General features: G+C 39.0%; 1 protein-coding gene across 1 annotated transcript; it reads right to left on the bottom strand.

Annotated features, from left to right (window-relative positions):
* Window positions 1–91: 91 nt before the first annotated feature.
* Window positions 92–5,375, bottom strand: LOC149773216 (uncharacterized). Its single transcript, XM_089946643.1, has one exon. The coding sequence runs from the start codon at window positions 5,297–5,299 to the stop codon at window positions 3,317–3,319; it is 1,983 nt and encodes a 660-aa protein (XP_089802769.1). The 5' UTR covers window positions 5,300–5,375; the 3' UTR covers window positions 92–3,316.
* Between the last annotated feature and the right edge of the window lie 10,480 nt (window positions 5,376–15,855).

Raw genomic sequence — 15,855 nt, 5'->3', positions numbered from 1 at the left:
TAATTTTACCATTATACGTCATTAAAATCATTACTACATTGCAAGCTTGACTGTATTGTATTCCAATGGCAAGAAATGTCTGAATAAGATGCAACGTATTTAATATATTCAATTCAAACAAAAGAAAACCCCCACAACAAAACAATTAATTCAGCAAATCTCAATAACTTAAATTATCAACAAGTCTCACTGATTTCAAAAGTCCAACAACTCTTATGAGTGTCTGGTGTTGGACAATAACAGCGTGGCAATATGATATATTGCTTTGTTGAAATGTGCATATATTGACCTTTGAAGGTTTTATCTTATTGGCTACACATTTGTTCCTCTTCATCAGAATTTGGTCCTTTTGACAGAATGAACACCTGCATTCAGACTAAACTACAGTCCATCACATAACAGGTGTACTCATTGATTGGTATTGTTAATACCTAGGAATTTTGTAGTGATTCATTTGGTACTTGACCGGTTGATTGGAACAATAATTTACGATAGTAGTGAAGTGGGACACCCTATTCGTCATGTTAAATTCCCCTTGACGGTCTATAGTCCCGCCCATGTTAAATTTCCCCATGTTAAATTCCTCTTGTTGCTATTGTGGCCGGGCGCCCCGAGTGGCTCGGCCAATGTGGATATGTGAGAAAGCTTGCCGGTAGCTTGTCGTGGGTCGGTGGTTCTTTCCGGGGTTTTCCCGGGTTCTTCCTCCACCATTAATACTGGCCGCCATGTATAGCCTATCTTATGCTGAAAAATGGCGTTAAACCCTATAACAACAACAACAACTATTGTGGCCGATAAACTTTCTGACTGGGATTTACCTTGATGCTACGGTGTCCCATTCCCTTGTCGCTATGTTCATTTCCCCATTGACTCCATGTTCAATTCCCACAGAGGCTACAGTGGATTTACCCCTTTTTAACATTAAAGACCCAGTTAGCCTAGGGTCTCGCACTTCACTACTTACAATGACATGGAGTTCATTGTACATGATGCAAAGTTTGTACGAAATGTGAGACTAATTTCCAGGTCGGTTAAACTATATATTTTATAAATGGTATTGTAGCCGCAACGGAGACAGCGAAGCATTAAACTTGAAAACACTCGTTATTACAATATTATTCTTTTTTGTCAATTCTAAATATATGGCAGATGATGTTGAAAACTGGTGACAGAAATACAATATCGTTCAATATTGCCTGTAAAGAGTCCTGTAATTAAACATTATCACTAACCAAAACATATACAAATCACAAAGATGGGCAGCGGATAAACGGATAAAAGATGAGAATAAGGGAAAGAAAGACGATACAGGTTGAAACTTATTGGCTATTTTAAGAGAATTCTGTATAAAAAAAGCAATTGTAAAATTTACATTGAATGTGAACAGTGTTTCCTTGTAGAGTGTTTCACTGCAGAAAAGATTGCCTTGCCGTTTACAGCGTACATAACCTTTACATTTGTACTCATGTTAATACATGATGAGCTCGTGTCAATCTTTTAAGACTTATCAATTAATACCGGAAGAGAATAAGAAGTATTCATGGAGGACGACTTGAATTGTAGTGCATCTCATTCTAGATTGTACTGATCGGAAGCTCTTTCATTAGATTACAATGATGTGTAATATCACTGATATCTGGTTGAATCGGATATGTCAGATGGAGAGGGCTTGAAACATTTGTCATTTTGTGTCAGTATGTATCATTTGTGTCATCATTATTTATTACGTTCTTTAATATTTGTTTGTTTATAAGCATAGTTATTTAGGGTTAGTTGGGAACTTGCAAAATTACCGTCATGGTAAGACTTATTCTGACTGTACTGTAAGAAACTAATTGGCCTTAAGAGTTCCATGTGTACTTGAAGGGATACTGTTGTGTGAGTGGGTGGTGATGGTGATGAGGGGTTATTTCATCAACATAAAGTCTAGAATAATAAATAAATAAATAAATAAATAAAACGGGCAATAGTTATTGTGTACACTAGTTCGCTGTAAGTCTAGCATAATAAACTGGATTGGGGTGGGGGAGCTGTCATGTGTGGTGGGAGACAACTCTGCCAATCAAATTGGAATAAAACTAGTATTATTGTTTATTTGATATTTAGTGTGTTATTCATCAGAATATACTAACATGGCCCTTTGGTTTTCTGTAATTTTAATTTATGGAACTTACCGTACTCGACAGTTATCCGGGCAACAATGACGGCACAATTTATAACTTTCCCCGGGGCACCATATGATAATTCAATCGATCGTTGCAGCCACGGCAAGCCATGTGACTAATCAGTGTCTTGTATGGTGTGCTTTATATTGCACTGTGAACAATATAGTTTGCATGGTACATAATGTAAGTATGTTAAATATATAAAAAACATAACCATAAGTAAACGATTTTTAAAGGGCTAGTGTATTCAAAAAGAATAGGAACATCTTATGAGGTCAGATTTATGTGAACTTAAACTACATGATGATACTTGAAGTCTCCTAAAAATGAATCAATTCATGTAGACGTGTTGAGCACAAAATGCAGGCGATTGCTATTGCTGCATCAATGCACGAATTGAATCCATGTAGACAACCGTACTGCATCCATATATACACAACCGTATGGCATCTATATATGCAACCGTATTGCATCCATATGTACAACCGTATTGCATATATATATATATATATATATATATATATATATATATATATATATTCGTTCTTGAAAACTTCCTTAAATAGCAGCATTCCATATCATAACATTAACAAGAGTAAACAAGTTCAAGCTAACTTAGTAGTTTATAGTTACTACGTCACCATCTTAATACATACATACATACATACATACATACATACATACATATATATATATATATATATATATATATATATATATATATATATATATATATATATATACTCACAGTTTATTTAGATATGGCTACACTAGCATGCATTCTTAGAGTTTCTTTTTCGCGTTCAAAGTACGCTGTCTGTATAAATACGGCTACACTAACGTGTTTGCTTGCAACACCTGTCTTTTTTCTACAATCTCTCTCTCTCTCTCTCTCTCTCTCTCTCTCTCTCTCTGTTTCATTAACCCTGCTATGCCTAGTCATATATTTACAAATATACATATAATGCGTTGTTTGCTTTCATTCCATTAATGATATCCTTTATCTAATCTTGAAACGTATTCATTGTACATCCAGCAATTCAGCCTTACTTTAATTGTTCTTACACTTGTTCATAAAAAGAAGACTGTCATTTCAACCGTTAGGAAATTAATACGTTATCGGTTGTTAAATATCGTCGCAGAAAGATGTATTACTTGTGTATAAAGTAGTGAAGACTTTTGCATTTTGAATTATTTGTGAGAATAAACTGATCTCGATTCGCATCGAAGGAAATCCTGCTTGGCTTGTTAGGAATCCCAAAAGAGATCACCTGAAGGATAGAGCCATCCGGTGTCAGTTTATGGATGTTGTCAGAATGACACCCCACAACATATATATTGTCTTCCATATCCACGGCTACACCAAGTGGATACGTCAGGTTATTAGCTTTGTACATAAAATAATGTCTTCTATCTAACAGACCAAAACAATACAGAGCATGACCACCACAGACAGATATATACACACGTGACTTGGATGTATTCAGAGCGATGTAAGCTTGAGTTGTCCTTGGACAGTCAAATTCATGATGAAATTTCTCCTTACCATCTTTAGAGATAAGGCTCCAGTAACACTTGTTGCCGAAGTCATCGTCACCACAATGTCCAGCCACAACAATTTCCATCTTGTTGGCAGCAGCCACACCATCACATTCGTATCTGGTTGTTACCCTGGCTGTATCCTTAATAACGTGGTCTTTGATGGATAGAAACTGGATCGTATGTTTTAATGGCATCGTAACAGCGACTTCATTGTCATCCATTAAACAAATGTCATATGGACTGCAAGGCAATGCGTACATGGTGATAAAGTTGTAAGAAGAATCGTAAAGACAGCATGTGTTGTTATTAGTATCAGCAAGAACTATTTCTCCACCATGCAAATGGGTAATACCTCTGTAGTAAGGGTTACTGCCATTGGGACAGTTAACATTTATTACTCGAGACAGCTCCACCATACGTTCTCGAAGTGGTACAAAGGTGCTTGCAGAATGCATAATATCTATCTCCTCTTTGCATACTACCTTCACGAGCCCATTTCCATCTTGTGAGAGTACGGCATTCAGATGGCTATCGAATTCAAGTATTAATTTGATGGAATCTACTCTCACAAATTTCTCTTGAATCTGATTTTTGTAAGCTCGAATCTGTTTCATGGTCTTGGTAGCCACAAGAAATTGCTGTGTGTCCGTCCCGTGTGTCCTGACCGTCTCTAGAAGAGCATATGACTTTTTGATAGCATTTATGAACGATTGACATTGACGGTTTCGTTCTTGTCTCTTGATCATTTCAGCCTTGTAGATTTTGTTTCCTTCACTTTGAGCCAATTTCTCAATATCATCTAGCATTGCATTCACTTTGTTTCTGACTTTTCCAATTTCGGTTGAAATATTATCGACCTGTGACTTGAGACTGTTTATATTTTCCTTATTCATTTCTAAACACGTATTGAGATGGTCCTGTAACTTTCGCATTTCTTCCATTATTTTGGGAGGATTGATTTCCTTCAGTAGGTTGGTAGCAATGGCATTTAATTCGAGTACCTCGTCGCACATTCTGTGATAAAGAAATGAACATTTGGCACAACAGGCAGCGTTGTGAGTAGTGCAGTAAAACTCCTTTTCCTTATCGTTATGTTCTGCACACCATATACCCTCTGCGAACTTCACTAGACTGTTTGGATCCGTCTTTATTTCCTCCACTGTTACTAGTTGATGCTGGCGACTCCTTTTCATTTTTTCATGGCATATAGAGCAATTCTCGCACATGAACTCTTCACATGCAATACAAAATTTCGTGGCTGGGTTGGTAACTTTGTGGCAACTGTTGCATGATCTTTCTTTTTTCGCTTTCGAGTCTGCCACTAAAGAAATGGGATTCTGGACAAATACATGATCCCATTTTCCCACACGTTTATCCTTATTTTCAAGTCTAGTAACTGCTCTGCATACAGGGCACATAAACTCTATAAATGGACCCACCGTAGTGCTAGCACGTTTTGATAAATAGTCACGAAGACAGCATTCACAGAAAGAATGTAAACACGGTAGCTGGCGGTACGTAGAAAACACCTCCAAACATTTTGAACAGCTCTGATCGCCTTTACACGTAGACTTGGTAACTGCAGTAGCCATTTGACAAATAAATAAATACAATTCAGGAAGCAATGTCAATTAATAACTGACTAATATTCTGATTTGTCCAGCTGAGCTTTGCGGAAGTATTTCTTGTCGAGCTGAATTTATACCGGACCCAACATATCTTCCTTGTTAAGAACAACGTATACAGCCCGTTAAAAATTATGAACTAGGAACACAACTTCTGCCTCGGATGAAATTTCTTCAACCAACTTTTCGGAACGAGACGAAATAGTATCAGCTCATATCATAATGGACTCATTTACAAACATCCCTGCGAAAACTCTCTCTCTCTCTCTCTCTCTCTCTCTCTCAGGCACACACACACACTCATAATGCTAGTTTGTTTACTTACTTTAATGATAGCTGTAGCAACTTACAAACTATCGTTTTCTTCTTTCCATGTATCTAAAGTTAAGAACTGATAAATGTCGAAACATGGCATGCATTTATTTAAAAATCTGACTGTTAGTAATTGTGTTCAGATAAATAATGGTATGTTTGTGGCAGTCATTTGTTGCGTATATTCTATTATGGAACATGTTGTAATTGAGACATACGCTGAAACGTGTTGGTGTAATAAACTTGGTGATGTCTGATATGACTACTCTTTAACAGCTACACCTTTTTACTGAATGGTAAAAAGCCCCAAAATATTACGATAATATTGACGCTTGATCTCTTCTTCCAAGGAAATGAGTAATAACAATGAAGTGAATGTGTGGTATTGTGATTTTTTCTCATTGTGACGGCTACTCCAATAAGGTTTTTCTTTACAAACTTGCAGTCTCTATCTATTTCAGTCATAAGTAATCCTGTCCAGAATTAAACGATTAAATTATTGTTTACGAGATCACTGTAACGATGCTTATATAAGAATATGATAGATAACTGACAAAATGCTTGAAGATTTGTATCAAATAAATGCCAGCATAACAGAGGTTTGATAACACATCTAATTTAGAAAGTCTTTTAGGCTCTAATAAACAGCAACACAGAAAGAGTGAAAACAACAAGCCTTTTTACAATTTAGCAAATAATTTTTTTCCCTGGAAAAATTATGTAAAATTGAAGAAAGGAGAAGAACTTACGGCTTCAAGGATCAAATCCAAACACAATCCAAGAATAATCCAAAAATAATCCAAGAATAATCCACGAATTAAATTGCAAAAGTCCTAGTGATAAATGTTCTAATAATTTCAAGTTCGAATCCTGATGGAAAATCCAAGATGGATGACGATGACGTATGCTGTAGTCAGTACTGTGCTTATCTACAGTTCCTTGTAGAAATACCAATAATGACACTGGTGCTGGAAATCCAAATTAAATTTGTAAGCAATGTTTCTCCAAAACTTCTGTGTAAGCACTCCTCAAAATATTTCCAGAGAAAAAAGAATGTATCCTTTTGCAATTGAACTGATCTGAAGAAAATTATTGCTTAAAAATCTGGCTACAACAAAATAACTAGACATCAGTGTCAAAAGCCCAAAACTGAGAAATCTTTCTCTACGCATCTCTATTAAAAGTAACAAATGCGCAGTAATGGAAAAACCTGAATTGCGAAATCGAAAGGGGGGTGGGGGGGTGGGGGGGTCACATGATCGTGTTTATGTCACGTTCACCAAAATGACCCTGACGAAAACCAATCATTTTAAAATAAAATAGAACTTGTTTACGAAGGTTGCTACAAATTCTGAAACAAGGTCAAGAGTTAAATCAGCACCAGGTGTTTACAAATAGACTGATCCATGTCAATAGATTTTCTAGAAAAATATCACCTCCAGTGAATAAATTTACATTATAATAGCATATAATAGAATACAAATTTAAAACTGACAAACAATTAAATTAAAATAAATATGAAATAAATGAGACATACGTAACACTTGATACTTCAGCTGATTGGTTACAACAACCACCCTCATCACTACTATTCATTACACGCACTGATCAGCTGGTAAACAAGGCACAGGCGCATAAAGTCTTTGTAAATGTGCGTCTATTTCAAAGGACAAATGTATGCTTTCCATGTTGCAATTTTTCTTAATTCATAGTCTCTCGCTACTTGAGTTTAACCTGGAAATTACTGACAACCATACAAGTGAAAGAATATATCCATATGTTTCTCTTTCGAAAGTAATTTAGATATTCAATATACAATGGCCACCTGGTCTATACCCAACCAGAAAGAATTTGTCTCTGATTTCTACCTTACAAACTACAGATCATGCCTACCCTATGACCATGCATGTGTTCATATATGTCGAGGACACGATAATGTCACGTACCCAGCCAATGTTTACATCTTGCTATATCCTTGACTCCGCAGAAAAAATTCGAGGGATGAGACAAATCATGTGAGCGTGGATGATCTTTTCGTTTCACATAGACACTCGTTAAATAATAATAATAATAATAATAATAATAATAATAATAATAATAATAATAATAATAATAATGTTAATAATAATAATGTTAATAATAATAATAATAATCATCATCATCATCATCATCATAATTTTATTATTATTATTATTATTATTATTATTATTATTATTATTATTATTTATCTGCAATCAACCGCCATTAGCGATGCTACTTCTGCTGCGGCTAACACTATACAACAACTATCATCAACACCATTGCCACAACCAACACCAAAATTGCCACTAGTACTAGTAGGGCTGCTACTACTGTTACTATAATTCAGTCAGCCTTGCGGGTAAAGAAATTAGGACCAACCGGTAAAACTGGTATCGATATTGTCAATAAGTCTTTGGGTTTTACAAAATATTACAAATTAATCTTAATCTAAGTGAAGAGATTTAATGTTTCTCTATGAATTTTCGCAAACTGTTTTGCTATTTTGTGCATATTTGCTTTCGGATAGACATCTGTGCTTTTGTGTGTCTCTGTGTAGACTTGAATTTGTCTAAACTAAGAGCCACGGGTTGAATTAGTAGATGTCTCGTAAAAGGAAAATGGTCCGTTTAGAAAGTGTTTGCATATATGTCGAGAATATATATCTGTCATGATTACAGAAGATAAGAACGATGAAAAAATTACTACACTGCAACTGTTTCTAAGCAACAGTATACAGAAAAAGGAGAGACGAATTTAAAACAAGTTAAGGACGTTAATTTGCTGATATGGGCATAATTATAAATTAAAAATAGCCGAAAATTATAACACAAAACTAAATCACAGCTGTTGAGTAGCTCTATAGCTCACATCAGATTATGTTTATTTAATTTGTATTGTTTTTGTGATTAATCTCTATCCATGATTGAGGGTATGAGCTTAGGAACACCAGATTAATGTCATTTGTTTTGTAAACAGCATATTAAATAACTAATTTTTGTACAGATTTTGATTATATTTTAAGATCATTATTAGTTGCTGGTAAGCATGTTTACTTAGACTGAGCTCAGAACATTGGTATTTCCCTTTTGAGAAACCTGATTAACAGCACGTTTTACATGTTTGTTTTAATGTTTAGTAAGAGTCTTGACACTGTTGAAATCTAAGAATATTCAGGAAATTAATGTAAAGGGAAAATGACCATTATCTTTGTTCAGCTATTTTGTCTTACTTTTCATATAAAGGTAGAGATAAATAGAACTAATCGTTACATATCTTAGCATGAGTCTTAGTGGAACCAACTTGGGTTATGTTCAGTTTTGATTTGAGAGGTTTATTTATTTTAAGTATTAGTAGAAATTACAAAGTGCTCAAATGTTTTAAGACCAAATTACAACTTTGGAATACTTGCAAATTCATTCAAGGACATTTCTATTATATGATTGTGTTACAGAAAAACATGACACATAGCTATATAACCAGGCTACTGGCATATCATCCCATTCAAGATTTGAATTAATTCGGAACACTCTATAATGTTGGACTTGTGATAGAACATTTCTGACCATTTGGGATTTATTAGCAGTACTGTAAGTTCTTTTCAACTTTCCACTTTGCATTAAAGGGTAATACATTATTTGTCACATTTACAAACCTATTGGTTTTCACTCTTTTCTGTTACTTAGTTTAAGACCATAGAGTCATAACAATCAAATCATTTATTTCTATAAATAAAGTTGTTTCTTCAAATAATAAGTGTCAACTGTTCATATATAATATATGCTTACTACATATTGTTTATTGTTCTCTTTTTATAAGTCGCTTTCTTTGATCTCTCTGTCTCTTTTCTATCCTGCTCACTTTTTCACGATGACACACAGAGAATCTAAAAGAACTCATTCCAATTATGAAGTTTTAGTGTTTAAATCCGCATTGACAATGATGAAGAAATTGTTTCATATGGACTGCGACTCATGGTCTTACCGGACGAGATTTTCCGTGCATTCACAAACCTTGAAATTGTGACTAGCATATATAATACACAATCTACAATATTCTCAGGCCTATAATGATGATTTAAAGTTCATTGATCATAGGTTGTCGTGAGAAACACCCATTTAATTAAACAGAGACTCAGCAAAAATATAGAATCAATGAGCATGACATGGCAAACGTTTGATTTCTGACATTAAAATCCAAACTTGTATCACTGTTCAGGTCCTTTTGTGTGCTACTGATAGATTTGCATTCTATATACAAGTTAATGTCTGAGAAGTTATTTTCTGTATATCTTTATTGCGTTCTTAACTTTTGTCCTTGGTTGTATATTATGCTTAAAGATAATGGTCGTTGTAAAGATGATGTTTGCATGACTACTCTTTATCATGACGTTTAGTTGTAAATAGCATGTTGATATAACATTTGAGTCTATAATATTCCATAAACTGACTTGTTGAAAATTTGATTTACATTTTCCTTTGGAATGACTCACATCTAGGTCAAGTGAAAATTTGCATAGGTAGAGACTTGATAAACAAATAGTTCATTCCTACCTCAGATCAGTCTCTTGCATCTGTTTGTTATAAGTTTACAATTGTGTTCAGATAAAACTCGAGAGGATTAAAATAAATATTTATTGGAATTACTCATTGACTTTCGAAATGCATATTGTTTTGGATTTATTTTGACTTCATTAAAGATATACTGAATTGCATCGCTGTGGCACATCAGGATATTCAAGACTATTGAAATTCATTCTGAGCTGTCTTTACGTTTGGAATTTTGATAAAACATTTAGGATTCTCTGGGATTTATTTAACAAAAATGTACGTGTCTTTTGATTTTCACTTTGTATCATAGATGTATAAAATGTTGGTTACTCCTAATTCTGTTATACAAATTAAGACTCGTAACAGTGCACATATGACATGCCAAGAAGCAGAATCATTCTCAAATCGGCTGCTTAAGAATGCTAATAAGATAGTAGGACAGGGTCCCATGACACTTGGTTTCTCAAACCGGCCAGCATTCCAAGTATCCACACTCTGCTGATGAAATAAAAGTTGCGATGGACAGGCCACGTGACCAGTATATCAGACAAACGATTATCAAAGACGATTTCACAAGGCTAGCAGAAGATCTCACATGGCTAGCTGAAGATCTAACATGGCTAGCTGGAGAATGATAAGACACTTAAAAGCTGACATAAAAAACGACGAAGATTGTGAAATTTAAATAATATAATTATCCTTTATTGTTGATCCTATACGTTTAAAAACATATTTTAAAATAATTTTGTTTATCAGTTTAGGACTAGAAATTGGTACGCATCCCCAGATAATTACAAAACGTATGTTTTCATCAGGATTAACAGCTTTCCAGCAGTCTGAATTGTTCGTCTGAATTTGTCCCCAACCACTTGTCAACTTTACATATCAATCGCAGAGAATCGTAGGTGAAACAAATTGCGATCTGATGTTTGTTTACAGTGGATACTAGTACTGTATATCGAAAACTGCATTCGTGTGTGCAGTATTAAAAAGATACTGCTGTGAATAACGATACTTTTTTTTATTCAACAGAAATCTTGGAAAATGAAAAGATACAAGTTTGTTAGATCACACACACCCCCCACACAGAGAATGTCCTGTTATTCCACAACATTATCATCCTAGTAACCTTTTAATAAGTACATACATTTTGTCATTTTTTAAGGATAAAGAACTGGTAATGTAAGGTTGAAGCGATTATTCAAGTGTTACCGAATAGCCTTGCGATTATACAAGTCGAATAATAATCATCTGTGTGACACTGAACCCTACAGTAACCTTCATGAAATTATGTTTTGTTCTAGTTCAATCGTTTTTAACAGACTTTAAGCATATGAGTTGACACTCCCTCTTAAAATGCTAATGCTGTTATTGTTGATACAAACGATTGGCCAAACATTCAGCTAAAGGTGTTCTGTGAGACATAAAATGCTGAACGTGCATTGGAAAGGAATTAAAGGCCAATATAGCCCATTAAAGTACAGGATTATAACCTACCTCGTTGGTCCAAATGTTTAAATCTAGCCCGATTAATTCTTTTCAAATGTAATTCTTGGTCATTTTTAATGGATATTTGCGGCATGCAATCTTTCTCTTTCTCTCTCTTTCTCTCTCTCTCATTTAGTATATGATGGAAACATATTTATTTCATCAATCTTAATTCAGGCCTTTGTCATCAGTAATTTGCAGCATAAATCGGCCAGTTTATACCGAGCATGTTGTTTCACTTTTTGCTTTGGTTTCTGGTCCATATGTAATGTAGATTCCTCCTTTCTCCATATCCCCCTATGTATCTCTATCGTCCTCTTCTTAGCGAGAAGTCCTTCTGTACAGGACCGGCCTAAATAAGTTTCACTTCTCTTGTCTCTTGGCATCCGTCCGTCTACGGGAGACGATGGCGTAGCTCTAAAGTAAGCTTTTGTTTATCCTTCTTTCTAGCTCTCTTTTCAGCTTGTTTTATTTTTCTCTCTTTCTCTGCGTTTTGCCTGACAGCTAGGGGCCAGCTGGAACGGTTGTTTGCACAGCTCTCCCAGTCGTTGACATTGATGTTTGCCGTCTTCATATCCTTCTTGCAAAGATCTTTGTAGCGCAGATGTGGTCGTCCAGTTGGTCGTGCACCTTCTGCTAACTCCCCATATTCCTCATTAGGAATGCGGCTGAGGTCCATTCTCTTGACATGGCCAAGCTGTTCATGTTGGCGGGTTCTAGAACCTCTGTGTTGGGTACTTTGTTCTGCCACTGGATGTGCAGAATGCGCCGCCGACATCTCAGGTGGAAGCTGTTGAGTTTCCTCTCGTGTCTTGCATAGGTGGTCCATGTTTCACTGCTGTAGAGAAGTGAGCTGAGCACGCAGGCTTGGTAGACACGCAGTTTGGTCTTCTCTATGAGGCTGGGGTTGTTCCAGACTCTCTGGTTAAGTCTGGCCATCACTGCTGCTGCCTGGGCAATCCTGCCGTTCATCTCAGAATCAATGGAGAGTGAGCTGGAGATGTTAGACACGAGGTATGTGAAGTTCTCGACAACTTCCAAGTTGTACCCATCGATGGTGTCAGAGGGAGGGGAGTCTGCGTCCTGCGCCATGACGTTCATTTTCTTCAAACTGATGGTCAGTCCAAATTTCTTACAAGCATGGGAGAGGCGGCATACCAGCTGCTGAACTCCATCTTCCGTGTGTGATGTCAAGGCTGCATCGTCGGCGAAGAGCAATTCACGGATGAGTACCTCTGTAACTTTAGTCTTAGCACGGAGACGGGCGATGTTGAACAGCTTGCCGTTAGCCCTGGTATGGATGTGCACTCCCTCGCTGCTGTCCTTGAATGCGTACTTGAGAAGCATGGAGAAGAAGATGGCAAAGAGCGTCGGCGCAAGGACACAGCCTTGTTTGACTCCGCTGGTGACTGGGAATGCTTCAGATGTTGCGCCATTGAAGCACACTGTGCTGTGCATGTTCTCGTGGAACGACATGATGACAGTAAGCAGACGTGGGGGACAGCCGATCTTCTGCAGGAGTGAAGACTCCACTCCGACTAACCAGATCAAACGCCATCGTCAGGTCTATGAAGGCTATGCAGATGGGCATCTGCTGTTCACGACACTTCTCCTTCAGCTGACGTAGTGAGAAGATCATGTCTACAGTTGACCTGCTGGCTCGAAATCCACACTGGGACTCTGGATAGACGCGGTAGGCTAGGATCTGCAAGCGCACCAAGGCAACACGGGCAAAAGCCTTTCAGACGATGCTAAGGAGGGAGATACCTCGGTAGTTGTTGCAGTCGCTACGGTCTCCTTTATTTTTGTACAAAGTGACGATGTTGGCATCACGCATGTCCTGTGGGATGTATCCCTGTTCCCAGCAAAGGCAGAGGAGTATGCGTAGGGGCTAGAGCAGTGCTGGTTTTCCGCTCTTGAGGACTTCAGGCGGAATGCCGTCGCTTCCAGGAGCCTTCCCACGGGCAAGGCAATCGATGGCTTTTCCGAGCTCTTCCAGGGTGGGCTGTGTGTCTAGCTCCTCCATGACAGGCAGGTCTGGAATGGCGTCCAGGGCAGTTCCAGTGACATTGTTTTGGGTTGCATATAGCTCGAGATAGTGCTCAACCAATCGCTGCAGTTGTTTCCCCTGGTCTGTGATGACTTCGCCCGTCTTGGACTTGAGGGTGGCGGTCTTGTATCTGGGGGGGGGGGGGCTGTCGCCTTTTTGATACTCTCATGCATTCCTCTTATATCCCGGTGTCGGCAGCTGTCTGTATACTGTTGCAAAGGTTCAGCCAGTAGGTGTTGGCACATCAGAGGGCGGTCTTCTGGGCGTTGTTTCTTGCAATCCTGAGGGCTTGTAGTGTTCTGGGGCTAGGTGCAGCCTTGTATGCCAGGAGGGCTTTCCACTTTGCCTCAGTCACGGGCTCCTTCTCCTCCCAGTTTGTCTCATACCAGTCGACATTCTTTCGCTCCCTCTTCCCGTAAGTTGTGATGGCTGAATTGTTCATAGAGTCACGGATATGGGACCACTTGGAGTCAATGGTGTCATCAGGTGTCACTTTGGTGAAGGCTTCCTTCAGTTTGCTGATGAACTGCTGTGTTTTCTCTGGGTTGCTTGCACAGCAGGTGTTGATGCGTGGGTGACCCTTCTTCTTGGCGTGGTGCAGCTTCTTGGGTAATATTCGCACTTTGCTGGCCACGAGGGAATGGTCCGTGTCGCAGTCGGCACTGTGGTAGCTGCGGGTGAGGAGGACACTGGCCAGTTCTTCACGCCTGGCGATGACGAGGTCTAGCAGGTGCCAGTGGCGTGAACGTGGGTGTCTCCAAGACACCTGGTGGATCTCCTTGCATTTGAAGAAAATGTTGGTCACACATAGGCTATGGGAGCAGAACATCTCTAGCAGTCGCTGACCATTCTCGTTGATCTTGCCCATTCCGTAAAAGCCGAGACAGGTGGACCAGGCCTCATGGTCAGCTCCCACTCTAGCGTTGAAGCCTCCTAGTAAGTAAAGGCTTTCATTGTTGGGGATACTGGATATTGCCTGATCCTGAGCCTCATAAAACTTGTCTTCCTCCTCGTGGGTGGAGCAGAGGGTTGGGGCGTACACGTTGAAGATATTGACTGGGTCTAATGATGTTGACAACCGGAGGGCAAGGATTCTCTCAGTACATGATGATGGAGGTTCAATGAAGGCGATTAGCGTATTCTTTAGGGCAAAGCCTACACCATGTCGCCTAGGTTCATCCGAGGGCTTCCCCTGCCAAAAGAACGTGTAATTGGCTTCCCTGATGGTGCCGCTGTCAGCCAGTCGGTTCTCCTTTAGGCATGCGATGTCAGTGTTCGGTCGGGAGAGTTCTCTGTCAATGACGGCAGTCTTCCGTGCATCGTCGATCTGCTGTAGGTCAGCGGTCAATCCAGGACACATGGTCCTGATGTTCCAGGTTGCAAAACGAAGAGTTGGAGTCTTCTTATTTCTTCTTTTAGTCTTTCCTGGTGCGGAGTTTTGTGGCCCACTTGTCGAGATGGTTCTCTTAGCTCCACGCACCCAGTGAAGTAGGCAGGCTATGGCGGGCAGTACCTTACTGGCTGATGGCTGCCCAGCTTGAGGCGGGCGGTAGCTGTCCAGTGAGACCTGGTGATCTCTCCCACCGTCAGAAGTAACCCCTGGCGTCAAGCTCTACGCCAATCGAGCTTTGACTTAGAACCGGTAAACTGCTACTTCTCGTGTTGTGCCGACGCCGTACGACGACGCTGGAGTGTCCTCTTCAGTGGAGCTATGAAGCCTGGGCAGGGTGGTATGGAGAATTAGCTGTTGTCCATTCAGCAGATGTCCCCTCTCCACGCAGCTGGTGGGCCCAAGGGAACGACGAATTCAGATACAGCTTGGCACCAACGGCGTCGCAGGAGTTGCCGGAATGACGTCAATGTCAATGTCAGACCGCCTTAGGGACTCCATCTCCGGATTTTCTGTCGGGGTTTACTCCCTTAGCCTTTCCCATGAGTGGGTATAGCCACAAGGCAGCAGAGGTTTGGAATCGGAGTTTTCCTTCTCCTAGATGAGCTACCATCCAAGGTTTATGAGTGCCATCTACCCGAAGCAACTGGTTTTAAGGCGCCAGTGGCCCTCCTTCACCCCTTCTCCTGTTAGTGGAAAACGTGGTCTGCCAGAC

This window comes from Sinohyriopsis cumingii, unplaced genomic scaffold (genome assembly GCF_028554795.1).
Source record: "Sinohyriopsis cumingii isolate HCF-2022 unplaced genomic scaffold, ASM2855479v2 utg000813l, whole genome shotgun sequence".
NCBI classification, from domain to species: Eukaryota; Metazoa; Mollusca; class Bivalvia; order Unionida; family Unionidae; genus Sinohyriopsis; species Sinohyriopsis cumingii.
Note: the sequence above shows the minus strand (reverse complement) of the source record. Positions and strands in the feature narration are given on the sequence as shown.